This window comes from Oncorhynchus mykiss, chromosome 18, assembly GCF_057628025.1.
Source record: "Oncorhynchus mykiss isolate SJ-2025 chromosome 18, ASM5762802v1, whole genome shotgun sequence".
Lineage (NCBI taxonomy): Eukaryota > Metazoa > Chordata > Actinopteri > Salmoniformes > Salmonidae > Oncorhynchus > Oncorhynchus mykiss.
In genome coordinates this window covers 30,376,864-30,394,491 of record NC_143039.1, presented here as the reverse complement: position 1 = coordinate 30,394,491, position 17,628 = coordinate 30,376,864, and the positions used below count along the sequence as shown (strand labels likewise).

The 17,628-nt window shown below is 41.3% G+C and overlaps 1 protein-coding gene across 1 annotated transcript; it reads right to left on the bottom strand.

Moving 5' to 3' along the window:
* Positions 1-15,424: 15,424 nt before the first annotated feature.
* LOC110495834 (complement C1q-like protein 2) lies at positions 15,425-17,342 on the bottom strand. The gene is made up of 2 exons (XM_021571303.3): positions 16,481-17,342; positions 15,425-16,003 (listed from the first exon to the last, which is right to left on the bottom strand). Exons 1-2 carry the CDS (start codon positions 17,066-17,068, stop codon positions 15,824-15,826), a joined length of 768 nt encoding a protein of 255 aa, XP_021426978.1. The 5' UTR covers positions 17,069-17,342; the 3' UTR covers positions 15,425-15,823.
* Between the last annotated feature and the right edge of the window lie 286 nt (positions 17,343-17,628).

Here is a 17,628-nt window from a genome sequence, read left to right as displayed (position 1 = left end):
TTGCAACAAGGTAGACGCTCGAGCTTCTTTGTTGTGTGACAACATTTGTCCATGCTTAGGGATACAATAAAAAAATGACACATAAATAAGAGTAATTAGTCACGAAATAATGTATTCTGCTCAAAACTATAGGACTGATTCACATTCAACATGCTAGTATTGAAATCTTTATCCCAAAAGCTATAGCGTTAGTGTGGGTAGTTAATTAAATTATAATTGGGACACTATCAATATGCTATTTAGCCAAGTAGCCATTGTGGAGACGTAGTCCCTTTTCAGGCGGTAAATGAGGACTCCGGTTCTTATCTTGCCCACAAAGAGACGCCTTGAGAGGGACCGCAAAATATAATTTATAGCTTTTAATTACTCTTCATTCCGCCTGATCAGCTTGGCGTTCATCACAGTAGAGTGAATAAAAGCCGGTCAAAAGCACTGTCACTATTCCCTGGCAAGGCGCTTAATCAAAGTAAGCAGGGCAATATTATGCGCTCAAGAGGACCGCGCGTAATTTCCAAGGTGCTGATAAAGCCGGTTGAATAATGCGGCGAGTCTTCTGAGACACCATTTACAGAAATGACTTTATTGACGGCTTAACGTTGGTAATTCATTTTACCCTTCATGTATTGGACCTGGATTTGTTGCAGTAATAGGATGATAAATGCACTGACGGCCTGCAGCTCGTATTATTGAATATGGTGGGCTAGGGTGCAACACACACACACACACACACACACACACACACACACACACACACACACACACACACGCACACACACACACACACACACACACACACACACACACACACACACACACACACACACACACACACACACACACACACACACACACACACACTTCTTCCTTCACTAACGTTAGCTGAAAAGCCCCCAGATAATTCCTAAACGAATACTCCGACACTTTCTATTTAAGTTTGAGGCCATGGTCGAATTGCTTTAATTTTCGATAGCTTTACTATTTTGCAAAAAGACAACAGACTGGTATAATACATTTTTTTTTTTTTTGGTTGAGAGACTTGTAGGTGTGTGGTGGACGGAAACACCTGGCTGGATGCGTAAATGAACATCAGGACAAAGACAGCCCACATGAATAGAAACGTTCAAGGATATGACCTCAATATACATGTGTCTCTTGCATCCCAGTCTAAGATAACTTGTGGTTTCGTACAATTGAATGTAAATGGAGTGGAGTCAGCTACACAATAACAATTAGGCAACGAAAGGTCAACCTGCACCTTGTCCCAAAGCAGTCAGAACAGGAACACTCAAGAGCACGTCAGCGCACAGCACTTGTAAAATCCAATGATCGTTGTGGGCATTGATCAGTGATTTGGGCTATCGGAGGAAGTTGCAAAGACAGTTGAAAAACATTGGTTTATTCGGTTATTTGTGGAATCTCAAAACACTACCATTTAATGTTTATCCCATAAATTAGTCGAATAAACAAACAAAAAATGTCTGGGCAATAATTTACAGAATTCACTCCCGAATGAATGAATGAACCTTATGATGAAGGACGTTGTCTGTTAAATTAAACTTGGTCGTATTTTGACATTATAATGTCTGGCGAGTAATAATCATAAACCCAAGCAACTGGCAACAGCAATATCAGTTTGTATTATTTCCTAAAACAAAGGTGTATCTGCAGTCAGAAGAACAGAGCACAATGGCATGAAAAGCATTATTTCATTTACACAAAATATCAAACTTGGTAAAAAAAATAATGAAATTGGTAGCCTAACTATCATAAAGCGAATGAATAACGGTACTGTCATTGTCACTGGCATCTTGAACTCTTTTCCTGTGGAAAGGATGACCCTGGTTAGCCGTTAAAGCATTTGCAATGCTTATCTTGTTAGTACAGAGAAATATGCAAGACACCATAAAGCAATTGGCCTACTGCGAAATAACTGTAAAATCAACTTTATTTGTTGAATAACTTTGCATTCAAATAATATATAATATAAACTCACGTGATATTGTATTATTTTATAGGCCTAGTTTATTATATACAATTATAATATGTTAGTATTACATTTCATGTGATCTAATCCTATGTCATATAATATTATACGATAATGTATTTTCTTATAATACATTAGCTATAGCCTACACATTTTAGATTAAAAAGTATTGGGTAGATTTATAATCAAAATGCTAAAACTGAAATGCTTATCTCAAAAGCTAGTGTACTTTAATTAAGAGACTATCCATAATAAATTATCAATATGCTATTGAGCTAAATAACCATTGTGAATTGTAATTATTCACGAACGTTGCTTCATATACAGCAGGCCTAAATTAGCTGTTCAGAACCAGGCCCATTGCGATTGTGTGTTGCCTATATCTAGGCTAGCTTTGAACAATATTTACATTCGGCTATATACAACAATTTTATTACTAAAAAAGTACATGCATTTTAAATGATTCAATTGTATACTACTTGTAATGATAAAATAAAGTCACCACTTATGGAAACGCTTCGTCTGCTAGGCTTACTGATATGTAGCGTTTAGGCCCATATAGGCCTAGGTGTATTTCATGTAGACAATTATCAAGTTTCAGATCGGTTACACGTTGTTTCTTCTATTCTAGAGATTCGAACTGTGTGTTGAAAAGTGTTCTGCCATCTCGGATAGGCCACAGGGCGCGATACAGTGCGAGACATTGAGATACAATACCGGAATTGTGCTGTCCTCCAGTGGCCGCTTCAAGAAATGGTCTTTTGTCGTTTCCAGTGAACCCATTCCAGTCACGTTCAACATTTCATAGTAATGATGATGCTAATATAAAAACCATTAACGATGTCACCGTCGAATAACGTGTAAATCATGTAATGCATGTTGAAATACGTTACTAGGTCATGTGTGGACCTAAGCCAACCTTTTCCCCTTCATATAATTGACGGATTTTTATAAAAGTTTGAGGTTATTTTTGTTTAGTTAGAATAGATGGATGTGAATGTTATACAGTTTAAGATCTATATATTTTCTTGTGCAAACAGTTTCTCTTATCAATGGTCAAGTTGGACTTTTGGACTGTAATTGCATCATCATCGTTGTCTTAATAGTCGTCACTGGTTTTTGGCCGACACACAGCTACAGGCAAGTCTTCGCAATTTACCAATTACATTAATATAACAAACTTGGGCGACATCTTGTGGTCATTCTTGTAAGTGGGCTCCTCTTATGTTCAGAAGGAAGGAATGAAGGAGGGATAGGACGGAGGGAGGAAGTAAGGAATCGAGAAAGCATAGCGCTTCGGAAATTCAAACAGGGATTTTCTAGTCTTGTCCAGTAGATGGCAGACAATCGCTAATAAGTGTTAATCAGTTCTATAGCACGCTCCCAGTTGAACCTTTTTTGCGGTGGTAACATAGCCATATACCACAAGCAAACGTAAGATGCAAACAAGCATGTAAACTATCAAGGGAGTAAGCATTATTAAGCATAGCTGTAAGTTGCTGTACATAAAATAACATTGCTGTACATAAAGTATGTGTGAGACGCATACATTTCACAATGGAACTAAATACTTCCTATGATGAGCAAGCATGCCCCATGACAGGCTCTCAATCCCTCCTATTGTAGTTATTAACCTATTAGCCAGCAGAGCAGTATTGATAATTAGGCTACGAATAAAGACATCAGAGCATCCCAAATGGTTCCCTATGCCCTATGTAGTGCATTACTTTTGACAAGAGCCCATACGGGATAGGGTGCTATTTGGGACACAGCCATAATCAATCATTTACAGAGATATTCCAAAGATAAGATGGCATTTGTCATCAAGTCATGCAGATTGAATGATACCCTCTCCCTGCCCCATAACCACTGTCTTCCTCTGTTGCTCTTCTCAACGAGGACCTTTATTTCTATTTCATGCCATGCCAATGTTGAATAAATGTACATTGTGTCAATAGACAGGACGACTGTAGAGCCTTGAGTTGAACATGCAGGGCTACTGGAGAAATGCAATGAACATCCACACCACAGGAGGCTGTTGCGGGGAGGACAGCTCATGATAATGGCTGAAAACGAGTGAATGGAATGGTATCAAACACATGGAAACCATGTGTTTGATACGTTCGATACCATTCCATCTATGCTGTTCCAGCCACTACTATTAGGCCGTCCTCCCTAATTAAGTTACCACCAGCCGGCTGTGATGCATACAATCACTATCATTTGGGTCATTTTACTGTCAGATTTCATTTAAATGATCTGTCTGGATTTTCTGTTGAAGATGTCTACACAGACATACAGAATTGTAAAAAATAAATCCTATTCAAAACCTCTCTCAGCCAAGGTTGTCACAGCCAAGGTTTTTACACATCCCACTATCATCCACCTCTGATAGTCTCGCCACACTCTTGAAATGCAAGCAGTATGCACACAATCCCACATCTCAGCCCTCAGACATTTATATTCCAGAGAGGTAGAGATGTTTGCATACTAAACGGGAATTATCATTCTGTTCTCGCTCTCTCACTCTCTCTCACTCTCCCTGTCCTCCATCTCTCTCTTGTCCTTTCTCTATCTCCCTCTCTCTCTCTTTCTCTCTCTCTCTCTATTGCGCTCTCTCTCTCTCACACACACTCTATCACTCTCTCTTTCACACACACACACGCACGCACGCACGCACGCACACACACACACACACACACACACACACACACACACACACACACACACACACACACACACACACACACACACACTCCATCTCTAAGCACTTCCAGGAAATAAAACATAAAACATGTATTAATCAGTGGGAGCTGGGCGCGCAGTGATCTTTGACCCCCACACCTATTATGTATAATTTAGCAGTTAATGCAGATAAATAATGAAGCCATTTAAATGTATTTCAGACTAAATGGGTGGTAAGGGATAGGGTCTCTCTCCTCTTCTCAATATTTATTTGGGAAGAAAGAGGTGGGGGTCTGGCAATAGATTGTAGGTGATGAAGGAGAGCTTGTGGAGTTTGTCGTAGAGCTTAGGCTGAAGGGTCGGTCTGACAGAGCAATGGAAGGGAGTGGGAAGATGGATGCACACTAAACGTATTGTATTCACTACATTTTATACTTTCATATAATACATAATGACAAATGTTTTCATCGTTTCTTTTATAGAGCTTGTTTTATTGCATACCCTTGCCTGTGAAAAAGAAAGGACACTTTCAATCTTCAATCATTTTCAACTGTCGTCTCCTAAACTTGAAGTCATTCAGAGGAAGAAAACCCGTCGTAGTTTCTGTGCCTTTCACCACTGAACACAAGGTTACGGTTGTTGTGCTTTTCAGCCACCTATCATGGCAGGTTTTGACCTTGTTTACAACGGGCTGCTGTTGTGACTACCACAGCACTCATCACTGTGACACTGCTACGTGACTTGGGTCATGGCTTTCATTTCACGCAGTACCTTTCTTATTCTTCAGCCTCTCTGAGTATGTGCAGCACCCAGTTTATGGGATGAAAAAATCATTAATTTAAAGGCACAGTGCGGTCAAAAACTGTTTTGGTGGGAGGGAGTTTTGGCCTTCGATTGTGACATCCCCATGTGATAAATTATACTGAACAAAAATATAAACGCAACATGTAATGTGTTGGTCCCATGTTTCATGAGCTTAAATAAAAAAATCCCAGAAGTGTTCCATAGTCACAAAAGCATATATCTCTCAAAAATGTGTTTACATCCCTGTTAGTGAGCATTTCTCCTTTGCCATGCCAAGGTAATCCATCCACCTTACAGGTGTGGCACATCAAGAAACAGCATGATCGTTGCACAAGTGTACCTTGTGTCGGGGACAAGAAAAGGCCACTGTAAAATGTGTAATCTACCACAATCTGCCTCCAACATTGCTGTAGAGAATTTGGCAGCACGTCCAACCGGCCTCACATCCGCAGACCATGTGTAACCATGCCAGCCCAGGACCTCCACACAAGGCCTCTTCACCTGCCGGATCGTCTGCAGGTGAGCCACCCGGACAGCTGATGAAACTGTGGGTTTGCACAATCGAAGAATTTCTGCACAAACTGTCAGAAACATCTCAGGGTAGCTCATCTGCGTACTCATTGTCCTCACCAGGGTCTTGACCTGACCGCAGTTCAGCATCGTAACCAACTTCAGTGGGCAAATGCTCACCTTCGATGGCCCCTGACACGCTGGAGATGTGTGCTCTTCACGGATAAATCCCGGTTTCAACTGTACCGGGCAGATGACATGTGGGCGTGTGGTTTTCTGATGTTAACATGGTGAGCCCCATGGTGGCGGTGGGGTTATGGTATGGGCAGGCATAAGCTACAGACAACGAACACACTTGCAGATCCTGAGGCCCACTGTCGTGCCATTTATATGCCGTCCATCACCTCATGTTTCAGCATGATAATGCACGGCCCCCATGAAAATGTCCCAGTCCTTCCATGGCCTGCACACTCACCAGACATGTTACCCATTGAGCATGTTTGGGATGCTCTGGATCAACGTGTATGACAGCTTGTTCCAGGTCCTGCAAATATCCAGTAACTCTACACAGCCATTGAAGAGGAGTGGGACAACGTTCCACAGGATACGAACAACACCCTGATCAACTCTATTTTAGTCAATGACACTATTTTAGTCAATGCCACTCTGACATTGCTCGATCTAATATTTATATATTTCTTGATTCTATTCTTTTGCTTTTAGATTTGTTTGTATTGCTGTGAATTGTTTTTAGATACTACTGCACTGTTGGAGCTAGGAACGCAAGCATTTCGCTACACCCACATCTGCTAAATATGTGTATGTGACCAATAACATTTGATTTGAGGAGATGTGTCGTGCAGCATGAGGCAAATGGTGGTCACACCAGGTACTGACTGGTTTTCTGATACACACCTATACCTTTTTTTAAGGTATCTGTGACTACTACACCCTCTTCAACTCCTCTCCTCTTTCTTAATTTCTTCCACATGTTCTTTATTCTAACAATTTAATCACTTTGCCCACAGTAAGGTCTGGTGAACTTTAGAGAGAACTCATACATGTGACTCCGTGGCCCTCCGTCCCCTCAACCCACAGCAAAACACAAACAATAAGTGATTACAGTCGGAAGTCATAATTATGAGTCGTCAAAATGAGGGACGGCACACTGTTTCGATTTCGTTTTTGGTATGTGGGATTCTTGTGTTTTGTGATGTCGTTTCAAAATGGGACTTGATTCTCATTGTTAGACATGACGTCTGTAGACGTACTTGTCATATTTTGATTGCCGACCACGGAAGAATAAAATATGTGCCTCATCGGCAGTAGTTGCATTAGTTGCCATGCTTAGATTGGTTAAGGAACTGTACTCTCTTGAAACACAATGCCCTCAAGTAAAGAATGCCCACATCATCACAGTGAGGAGTCCTGCACAGAACAATATTGCCGTAATTTGACCAAACCCTGTTCTTTTCTGAGTCCTTTTCTTCATTTATCAATGCTACAATTAAAAGCACCCTCTGCAATTTCAACATTTGATGTACTGATCAACAGGAAATATCCCCTTCCAGTTAGTCCTTTGTGTTGGTGAAGTCCCCGTTTGAACGGCAAATCCCAGATAGGGAGGTTTCATTTGCTCTTACTAATCAAACATATTTTTGTTCTTTAGCTGTTGAGGCTCATTAGTAGCCTGTGGATGTGGGACCTCATCTCCCATTCAGCATTGTGGAGTCACTAACCTTTCTCAATGCCCCTGGAGGAGCAACTATCTCATTTGTATACAAGCCATGTCAATTTCAATGTTAAAGGGCGGCTAAATGCAATTTGTGTTGAGGTGAGCTTTTAAAACAAAGGTAGTGGAAGTGTCTTTGTCTTAGTTTCCCTAATAAGTGTTTGGGATTTGTTTTACTTGTTTTTCTGCTAGGCATATTGTATCCTGATTAGGGTTGCACAATTCTAGGTAACTTTCCCCAAGATTCCCAGGTTTTCCAGAAATCCTGTTTGGAAGTTTACCACAAGAATACAGGAATCTTCCATCCAGGGTTTTGGGGAAAACATACATTTTGCAATCCTAACCCTGATCTGATTGAGTTGATGGTGTTGTAAGAGTTCAGTGTTTACTTATTATTTTGGGGGGGATAATGTCTTCTAGTTTCATCATCCTTTTCTTTCTCCTTCTACCAAACGTTTGATGCATTTTTACTCAAACCCCTGTTTGATTATCAGAATAAATGGTTTCACCTCAATCAGAAGTTTTTTAAAAATTGAGAAAAAAAATACAAAAGAATGATGAATGGGCCACACAAGCGTGATCATCTCAAAGCCGGAAAACTCAATATCAAAAAGTTGAAGACTCTTGCAGAAGCTGAACGATTATGTGTCATACACAAGTGATGATGATCAGTGCCTGAGGAGGAAGAGAAAAGGATGAGAGAGGGAGGTGTGTAGAGGTGGTTGAGGGCCATGCAGAAGGCAACCCCCTGAACTGAGATTCTGAGAGGAGTGAGTGAGAGCCCCCATTGGTAACCGGCGGGAGGAAAAGAGGGATGGAGGGATGAAGGGGATAAAGAGAAAGGGTGAGAGAGGGAGGTGCGTAGAGGTGGTGGAGAGTGCAGAATGAGTGATGGGAACCCCCAGTTCTGAGAGGTATGAGCGATCCTTCCCTTGTACCCGGGGGTGATGGATCGAGGGGTGAAGGGAGGGGATGGGGTGTCATGATGGATCTCCGTATCCCTCTGAGCTCCTCATCATGCACAGGGTACAACCTAACAGAGATGTGTTTTTGACAGCTCCATGCCATGTGGCCCATTCTCTACCCGATGAATCATCTGATCTCTGGCTCCAACAGGCAGCACAATGCAGATTGAGGGACATAATTCAGCTGGAGGCTATGGATCTCCAGAGTCGGACCGTGTTAGGAGAAAATGAGGTGCCGGGACAAAGTGTGACAGTGGTGGCTGATAAGTGTCCTCAAAGACCAATGCTACAGAATGCTAAAGGGGGTATGTGATTGTTCTGGATCTACAGAAAGTGAGAAGAGCTTCCACTGGGGACAGATCATTTGATTCCAAGCATTAAATGTAACCCTGTAGAGGAGAGAACCGGGAAGCTGTGAAAAGTGTTAATTTAACAGTTGCAAGTGAGGATGATATGACCACTGAAAAGTGTTAAATCAACAAGCTCTCAAGGTTGATAGGCATTAGAAGACTCTGCGATGTCATTGCACATCGTATTGCTGAGTCAAAACTTCTACACAGCAACTCGTTATGGCATCTGTATTGCGTTGTAGCAACGAAACAGGTCTTTCATTAGTGTGCAATGCTTGGGATCCCAGGTCTGACTTCCGAGTCGTAATTTGCAACCAGTAGCACTGTCTTTGGGGTCCCGTCCTTTAAAGTCTCTCAAACAGAACAGAAGTCCGAGCGAGACTTGGAAACCACAGAGCAATGAGATGGTGCATCGTAATTATTTTGAATTGCAACTCTACTGGCTTCTGTTATGATCTGAGCCGTCACACACTATTTTTTTGGGGATGTACGATTAACCAATTCTAAAACGAGAGATGAAGACAGACACTAAACTCCCCAGGGATTGGCAGTACTTTATTTATCAATCAACATTTCCCTCCATTGACTTTGAAAAGGAAATAAAAGTCAGAAGGAGAGACAAACTGATGTCTTGGATTTGTGGAATGTATTGTAGAGATATGTAACAGTGAATCTGAATGATTTCCACCCAGAGACTAAACAAAACAAACTTTATTTGAATCCCTCAATCCCTAAATCAGAAATAATATGTGACCCGTCTGGAGGTGACCCGTCTGGATGTCACCCTGCTATCCGATTACGCGTTGACTCAAACTGAGAGGCGTTTAGTGAAACTGACACTGACACTTATCTGAAAATAATGTCAGACTGATAAATGGGAAACTGAACTATCCTCTTAGTAGCTCAGCCCATAAGAGATTGGAGAAAATGCATCAAATGGGAAACACTAACGGCCTTGAGCAGAGCCTCCTTCTTCCAAACAGAAGTTAAAGGGATATACCACTCAAAAACGATCTTTTGGTAAATGGTCCTAAAGTGATTTTCATGTCAGCAATCAAGTTTTCAAGATGTAGAACTTTCAAAATACAGAAAGTGTCACAGTATCGTCATCAACATGATCATCGTTCTGTGACACTTTCTGTGTTTTGAAAGTTCAACATTCTGAATCTTGACTGCTGACATGCAAAGCATGTTGGGATTGTATCAACAGAGGACTAACGAAACAAATACCAATAGGTTTTTGAGTGGTATGTTCCTTTAAGTACTTTGCCGTGTTGTGTGTATGTATGTGATACCTAGTACTGTATTTACATGATTCAAAATGCATTTCTCAATTTTCAGAGCAGGAGAAGACCAGTCACAGTCAGACTGTCTCACTCACGAGGCAGAGCAGCGGACTCGGGGCAGAAGCGATCATTCCCGGGACAGGACAACATTGCCTGCAACTCAAGCCTGTCAGACTGAATCACATCAGAGCAAAGAGCCAGACTCGTCCTTTCATCTATCAAGGAGCTTTACCAGACTGCCTGTCACCCTCCAATCTTTCACCCTCATCCAGGAAGGATCGTTCTGGCCCTCCATCTTGTGGCAAGTGACACCTCCTTGCTGTTGTTGATGTCTCAATTGGAGTGAGGGAGAACATTTCTCCCTCATGTTTTGTTTTTAGTGAGCGACTGCAGTCGAGACAAGGTCATCACATCACAAGGTTTTACAGAGGGAATGCATATGAGTGTTTATAGCATAGATGGCCTTTTCAGCTGCATTTCCCCCTACACAATATCAAGGTGTAGGGGTCGGGTCAAGTCAATTCCCACTGGGCACGTACTGGTTGAATCAACGTTGTTTCCATGCCCCTTCAACGCAATTACGTTGAACCAACGTGGAATAGACGTTGCATTAACATCCGTGCCCTGTACGTTACCTCTCTTGGCCAGTTTGTTTGAGTATATGGTAAGTTGATCAAATGCCTATAGGCTCAGTGGACTAATGTGGCCTTGAAGAAATGCCTTGGTTCTTTACCCGGTTTCGAATACTTACCACACTTAAGTCATTTATCTGTTACCTGAATGTTTACTGACATCAAACTCTTTTGGTCTGGAGATCTTCCACATTATCACCAAACACCCCCGGAACCTAATTTTACTGTCCAGACTGTTGTTTTTCCCTCAATCTCATGCCTCTAACTGTTTCTGCTTCAACAACAGAAAACAGACAGCTCAGTATCACTGATCTCAAATCTGTCTGGCCGTTTGTGTTTTTCCTTTTGAAAACCATGTTGATATGCAAAATGAGGACACCTCCCCGTGGCAACTTATGCATCAACAACAGGACTTTTTTTTGAAGAGTTTCGAAAATAGAACTCCCTGTGGTCACTTGTGTCATTAGCACTTCTTTGTCACCTTGTCAGCTGCCTGCCCCCTGGGTCCACCATACTTATGAGTGTTTCTGCAAACCGTCCGGCTCTCAGTGCATCTCTATCCGTGACATTACACCAGGACGTTTACATAGCCCACAGCTCCCCCGGATGGGGTCTGTATTAGATTCCATTGAGTCTTGAAATGTGCCTGTGTGCATGGTGATGTCTTCGGGTGAGTCGATGCAGGCAGCTCCACTTCCTCCCTTAATTAAGAAGTGATGAGGCGGGGTGATGAGACGTATCATCACCACACACCACAACACTCTCCAGGGGATGTTCTGTGTGTAATATGTGTTGGTAGCACTTTGACGCCATTGGTAATGAGTAGGATACATGAAAGGTGGATACATTATAGTCTACATGCAAAAAGGAAATGGACAAAAGTTTTCCATATTGACTATTGAGTGTATTTGATGAAACCATGCCAGAAAGGCTTTTATCAGGGTGGTTATTTTGGGGATAATAGTAGGGTATGAATTTAGTCATCTTGAACACAGTGAAATAAATCAACAACTTAGCCAGAGCCATGCTGAACCAGACTGGCTAATATTTGTTTTGCATGATTGCTGTTTAATTGATCGACAGCTGTTCAATCTGCCTGCCTCCAGGTGGAAAGCTGGTGAAATCATCACTTAGAGACACAACACAGTCATCCTCTTAGGAACTAGGTGTGCTGTTGGCTAGACATGGTTCCTCCAAGGACTCTTAATGAATTTTCAGTCAATTCCTATCCAGGGGTATGTTCAGTTGGAAGAAAATGTTTTGAAACATTTTGTGACAGGGAGGTACCATCTGAACTTGACCAATAAGAAATGCTCCTTTTTGTTTTGCTATGGTGTGCCCTACTGAACATGACCCAGGTCTACACACCATCATTCACCTCCCACGATTGATTGCATTTGGATGACTGATACAGAGTTATTTGGGTTTTCGGACATTTATTGACTTCTTGTTTGAAGTCTTTTGATTATTTGCGTGCTTGTTTGACATTCTCCTGCACTGTTAGGAGCTAGTAACACAAGCATTTCGCTGCACCCGCTATACCATCTGCTAAACTGTGTACGCGACCAATAAACTCGGGTTGATTTGATGATACGTCACAATGAACTCATCATGTCAAAGTGAAAAGACACACCTTGTCCGTTGCAGATGTACCTTCATTAGTCGACTCCTCTCACTCTCTCTCTCTCTCTCTCTCTCTCTCTCTCTCTCTCTCCTCCACCTTAAACACACATCCATCTATCATCCTCTTTAAGCCACTGACAGTCCCTGAGACATATGGGGACCGTTGTTGAAAAGTAATAAGGGGACAGCAATGCAACTGTGTCTGGGAATACAGATGGACCACAGCAGTCACCTAAAAGTAATAAGCCCTTCAGTAGAGGTCTAATGAGTACAGTCATCTTATTCGGTTCCTACAGATGACAACATATATCTGAGAAGCTAAAAGCTTCAGTTGAAGTCCATTTGGTTGGTTTACCATTACATTACTCTATGTACACATTTTCACAGCACCAGCAAAACCCTAGTCACAATCTCATGTATACTGAGTGTACAAACATTAGGAACACCGTCCTAATATTGAGTTGCACACCGTTTTGCCCTCAGAACAACATCCTCAATTATTCTGGGCATGGACTCTACAAGGTATTGAAAGGTACTGAAAGCATTCCACTAGGATGCTGGCCCATGTTGAATCCAATGCTTCCACAGTTGTGTCAAGTTGGCTGGATGTCCTTTGTGTGGTGGACCATTCTTGATACAGACAGGAAAATGTTGAGTGTGATAAACCCAGCAACATTGCAGTTCTTGACACACTCAAACCAGTGTGCCTGGCATCTACTACCATACCCAGTTCAAACCACTTAAATCTTTTGTCTTGCCCATTCAACCTCTGAATGGCATCCATGTCTCAATTGTCTCAAGGCTTTCATCTCCTTCCCTTCATCTACACTGATTGAAGTGAATAAGGGGAATCATAGCTTTCACCTGAATTCACCTGGTCAGTCTATGTCATGGAAAGAGCAGGTCTTCCTAATGTTTTGTAGACTCAGTGTAGACTGTATCATGTATATTGTATTGTAACTCCCTCACTTGGACCAGTAGGAAGGCCACATTAAAACACAGAAAAGACATCAGACGAGAGAAAAACAGGCATATGTGACTCATGGGTTTGTAATGTTTGAATGTATGTATGATAAAATCCCCTATACCCCCATATAAAAAATATACTACAGTTGTTATGGTATAAGTACTATAGTATTCACTGTAGTGTTTTTGCAGATATTACTGTAGTATTCACTCAAGTCTGTAAAAACACTACAGTGAATATTTACTGTGGTATACGGTAGTATACTGTACTATTTACAGTTAACTAAGTAGGTAGGTAGGTAGGTTGGTAGGTAGGTAGGTAGGACTTGTGTCTGAACAGATAGTTCAGAGCTTCTGCTTTTTTCTATAACCTGTAGGGAACACAATATGTGGTCTGTACTTGGCATGTAGGTTTCTTACTTATGGGTGGCACAAATTGCAAAATGGGGGAATGTGCAGGGTAAATGCTAATTAAATACTGTAGTGTTTACTATAGTTTTAAAAAGTTGTGTTTTTGCGGACATTACTGTAGTCTTTACTGTAGAATTTACTACAGTGTTTTTTTTTTAGGAAAATGCTGTAGTATTTGCTATAGTATTCTACAGTATAGTACAACATTCTATAGTAAGTATTACACATGATCGATGGATACTACAGTGTGTAATATTCTTTTCTACAGTATACTGCAGTTTACTATATAATTCTATAGTACGTACTGTAGTATTCTGTAGTAAACTGTAGTATTTTTTCATGTTGGCCTCTGTGAGTCAATTTATGAGAGCCCATAACCCTGAACTTTACCCCAACCTTAAACCACATTCCTAAACCCAACCCTAAACTACAAACGAAATCTAAACAAACCGGCGGCCTCAGGTAGTAGAAAGGACAGATTATTATCACCGTCTTTCAGTGGTGGAAAAAGTAGCCGATTGTCATACTTGAGTAAAAGTATAGACACCTTAAAGTTACTCAAGTAAAAGTGGAAGTCACCCAGTAAAATACCACTTCAGTAAAAGTCTAAAAGTATTTGGTTCTAAATATACTTAAGTATCAAAAGTAAAAGTATCAATCATTTCAAATGACTTATATTAAGCAAAACAGACGGCATCATTTTCTTGTTTTTACTAATGTACGGATAGCCAGGGGCACACCCCAACACAAACATTGTTTACAAAAGATGCATTTGTGTTTAGTAAGTCCGCCAGATCAGAGGCAATAGGGATGACCAGGGGTGTTCTCTTGATGTGTGCGAATTGGACACTTTTCCTCGCCTGTTAAGCATTCAAAATGCAACGAGTACTTTTGGATGTCATGGAAAATGGAGAAAGTAAAAAAGTACTTTATTTTCTTCAGGAATGTAGTGAAGTAAAAGTCAAAGTTGCCCAAAATATAAATAGTAAAGTACAGATACTCCCAAAAACTACTTAAGTAGTACTTTAAAGTATTTTTACTTAAATACTTTACACCACTGCCTTCTTTGTCAAATAGCCACTAACCTTGTGGAGATTGAGCAAAATAAGGATCCTCAACATAAACTAACCCTAAGGCTGTGCACTTCTTTTGAAGTGAAGCCGTAAAGAAAACATGAAATGTGTGAAGGAAAATCACACATTTCAGTCTTGACTCTGATAGAATGTATACGTGAGGAGCACCTTCACTAGTGCTAGTATTGGATGGCAGGTTGTCACTTTAACCTGCAGCGTTGCTCCATAAGACTCAGCCATGCTGTGGTCCCCATGTTGTTCAGTTGGTAGAGCATGGTGCATGTAACGCCAGAGTTGTGGGTTGGTTTTCCGCGGGGAACCAGTACGAAAATGTATGCAGTCCCTACTTACTGTAACTCGCTCTGTCATGTAAATATTTGAAAAAACATTCAATGAGACATACTGTAAAATAATATTTATTGGTACATGAGGACAAAATATAATGCATTATTGGCCTAGAGATGTAATATAAAACACAATTCTGGACTCTGAATGTACCGAACACATGGGTTACATGATTCTATCTCTGTGCATTTGACCTTAGCTACATATAGGCTATTTCTCCACATAAGGGGTTCCTATTGAGTAAAACACACTACTGCATAAAGTCATGTTTACCACATTCAATCAAACAACCTCAACTGCTATATAGCCTATTTATCCTATATATTATTGGTGGTTAGAAGACCATTACAAGCACCTTGCTCTTCAAAGGAAATGAGAGAGCGAAATTAAAGATGAAGTTCTGTTTGGACCTCATTTGGAGGTAGAGTCATGGGTAGCCTCAAACTTGTCAGGCTATTTAATCTGGATACAAAATGAATCCAGAGAAGGTGCTGTACTTGTTGTTGTTGCCTCCGTGTGCTTTGCCACCGTCCAGTTTGACATAAATCTCATCTCCGGAATCCAGGTGTAGAACCACGCTGTTACCTGCATAATCGTAGTTCTGGTCTGCGTCCTGTGCAATAGCACTTGCCCGAACCTGTGTAGTGGAAGGGACACACAAAATAACCATAATCCTCATTAGCTTGACATTTTCTGGTTATTTGATTTCGTCTCTTATTGTCAGACAAATTCCTCCACTACCACTTTGTAGAATAGATGATATTATGTCACTTTGGACATCACAGAAGGGGGAACAAAGGCTTAATCAGATAAATGTTCGAGCCTTTCTTTACTGTGGTAATCTAATGTATAGCTTACCCGATTTAACTGAGTTTACCATTGCTAAGCAAATGCGAAGGGACGTAAATTTCTTAATATAAAGCCGAAAAGTTCACTAGCTAAATTATATAAAGTGAGTGCGTAAAATTAGTGCGTAAAGTATTCGTTTTTCTCCATACCCTTTGGGTTTTTGCATGCATTTATAATATTTTATAGACATTAATTGTTTTCAAATAAATTCGTGAATGAGAATACAATATTTTCGTATATGCTAATTGAATGAAATAATGTTTACCTGTCCGTTTTTGCACAAGTCTGCCCACATGCTTGTCCCGTCGCCTCCTCGCATTAACACATGGTATGTGAAAAAATACATTCCGGACACTTGGCAAGTGAACTTGCCATTGGTTGGGTCGTATTGATTTCCCAAATTTGTGACAACATCGTCGAATTTAAGCACCTCATATCCTTCGTGTGGGTTCTTCAACCCGACATAGAACGCAACCTTTGTTTCACCGAGTGCCATGTTAACCTCGTCCGTGTCCGTTTCGGTCTTTGCAGTCCCTGACGTTACTGCGGGGTAACCAGCTTTCCCGGAATCACCCCTGTTTCCCGGTGGTCCTCTTGGGCCAGGGGGTCCTGGTTCTCCCGGCGGACCCCTTGGTCCCGCTTTCCCAGGTCGCCCTAATTCACCCTTGGAGCCATGCGCCATTGGCGGCGGGATGGCATTCAGGTCCTGCATAAGCTCAATGGCCGTGGCGCTGGCGGGTTTCGAACTGTATGGATCACAGATCATTCGACAGGTGCCCATCATCTCATAGTGAGCCGAAGTCTTGGTACTTTGCACAAGCAGCGGTATTGCTATGATAAGGGCCAACACCATGACGATGCCAACCACAGCGGCCACAAGTCGCTTCCTCTGGACTATCCGAGAAGCAAGCGATAGAAAGTCAGCTGAGCTTGGAGGAGTAATAGTGGAAGGTTTGCGTGGGTAATTAGAAGTGAAAAAAACGGACACCAAATATATTTTCTTCCTCAAGGCAACTATTCTATTTTGTTTTGTCCATAAGCCTTAGGCATTCGTGCCAGAGCAGACAGACGAAGGGTACGAATATTGGCATGGGTGGGCGCTCGCTGGTGCTCAGCACGGATTTGGAGCGCTCCTATTCTATTCCAGTCCTACGGGGGTCGCTGACGTAACACATGCGGAGTAAAGCCTTTTGCAATTTGGATTAAGATCGAAACAATAATCGGGCAATCTTTATGTATGAATTACAAATCCTAATATTACAGCAAGGAAGATATGGAATTAGAAAGCATTAAACACTTTGATCCCGCCATTTATATTTTGTTACATGCAAACCATGTGGTTGTACAGAACATGTCCCCATATAATTAAATAGAACAGAATAGCCATTATTTATTTTTTGCGAAACGAAAAGC

Excerpts from the sequence above, each read along its gene's own strand:
- LOC110495834 (XM_021571303.3), bottom strand. The coding sequence starts at position 17,068 with ATGGTGTTGGCCCTTATCATAGCAATACCGCTGCTTGTGCAAAGTACC. Across the intron at positions 16,004-16,480 it reads ACTTGTGCAAAAACGGACAG|GTTCGGGCAAGTGCTATTGC; the intron begins GTAAACATTATT and ends TCCACTACACAG.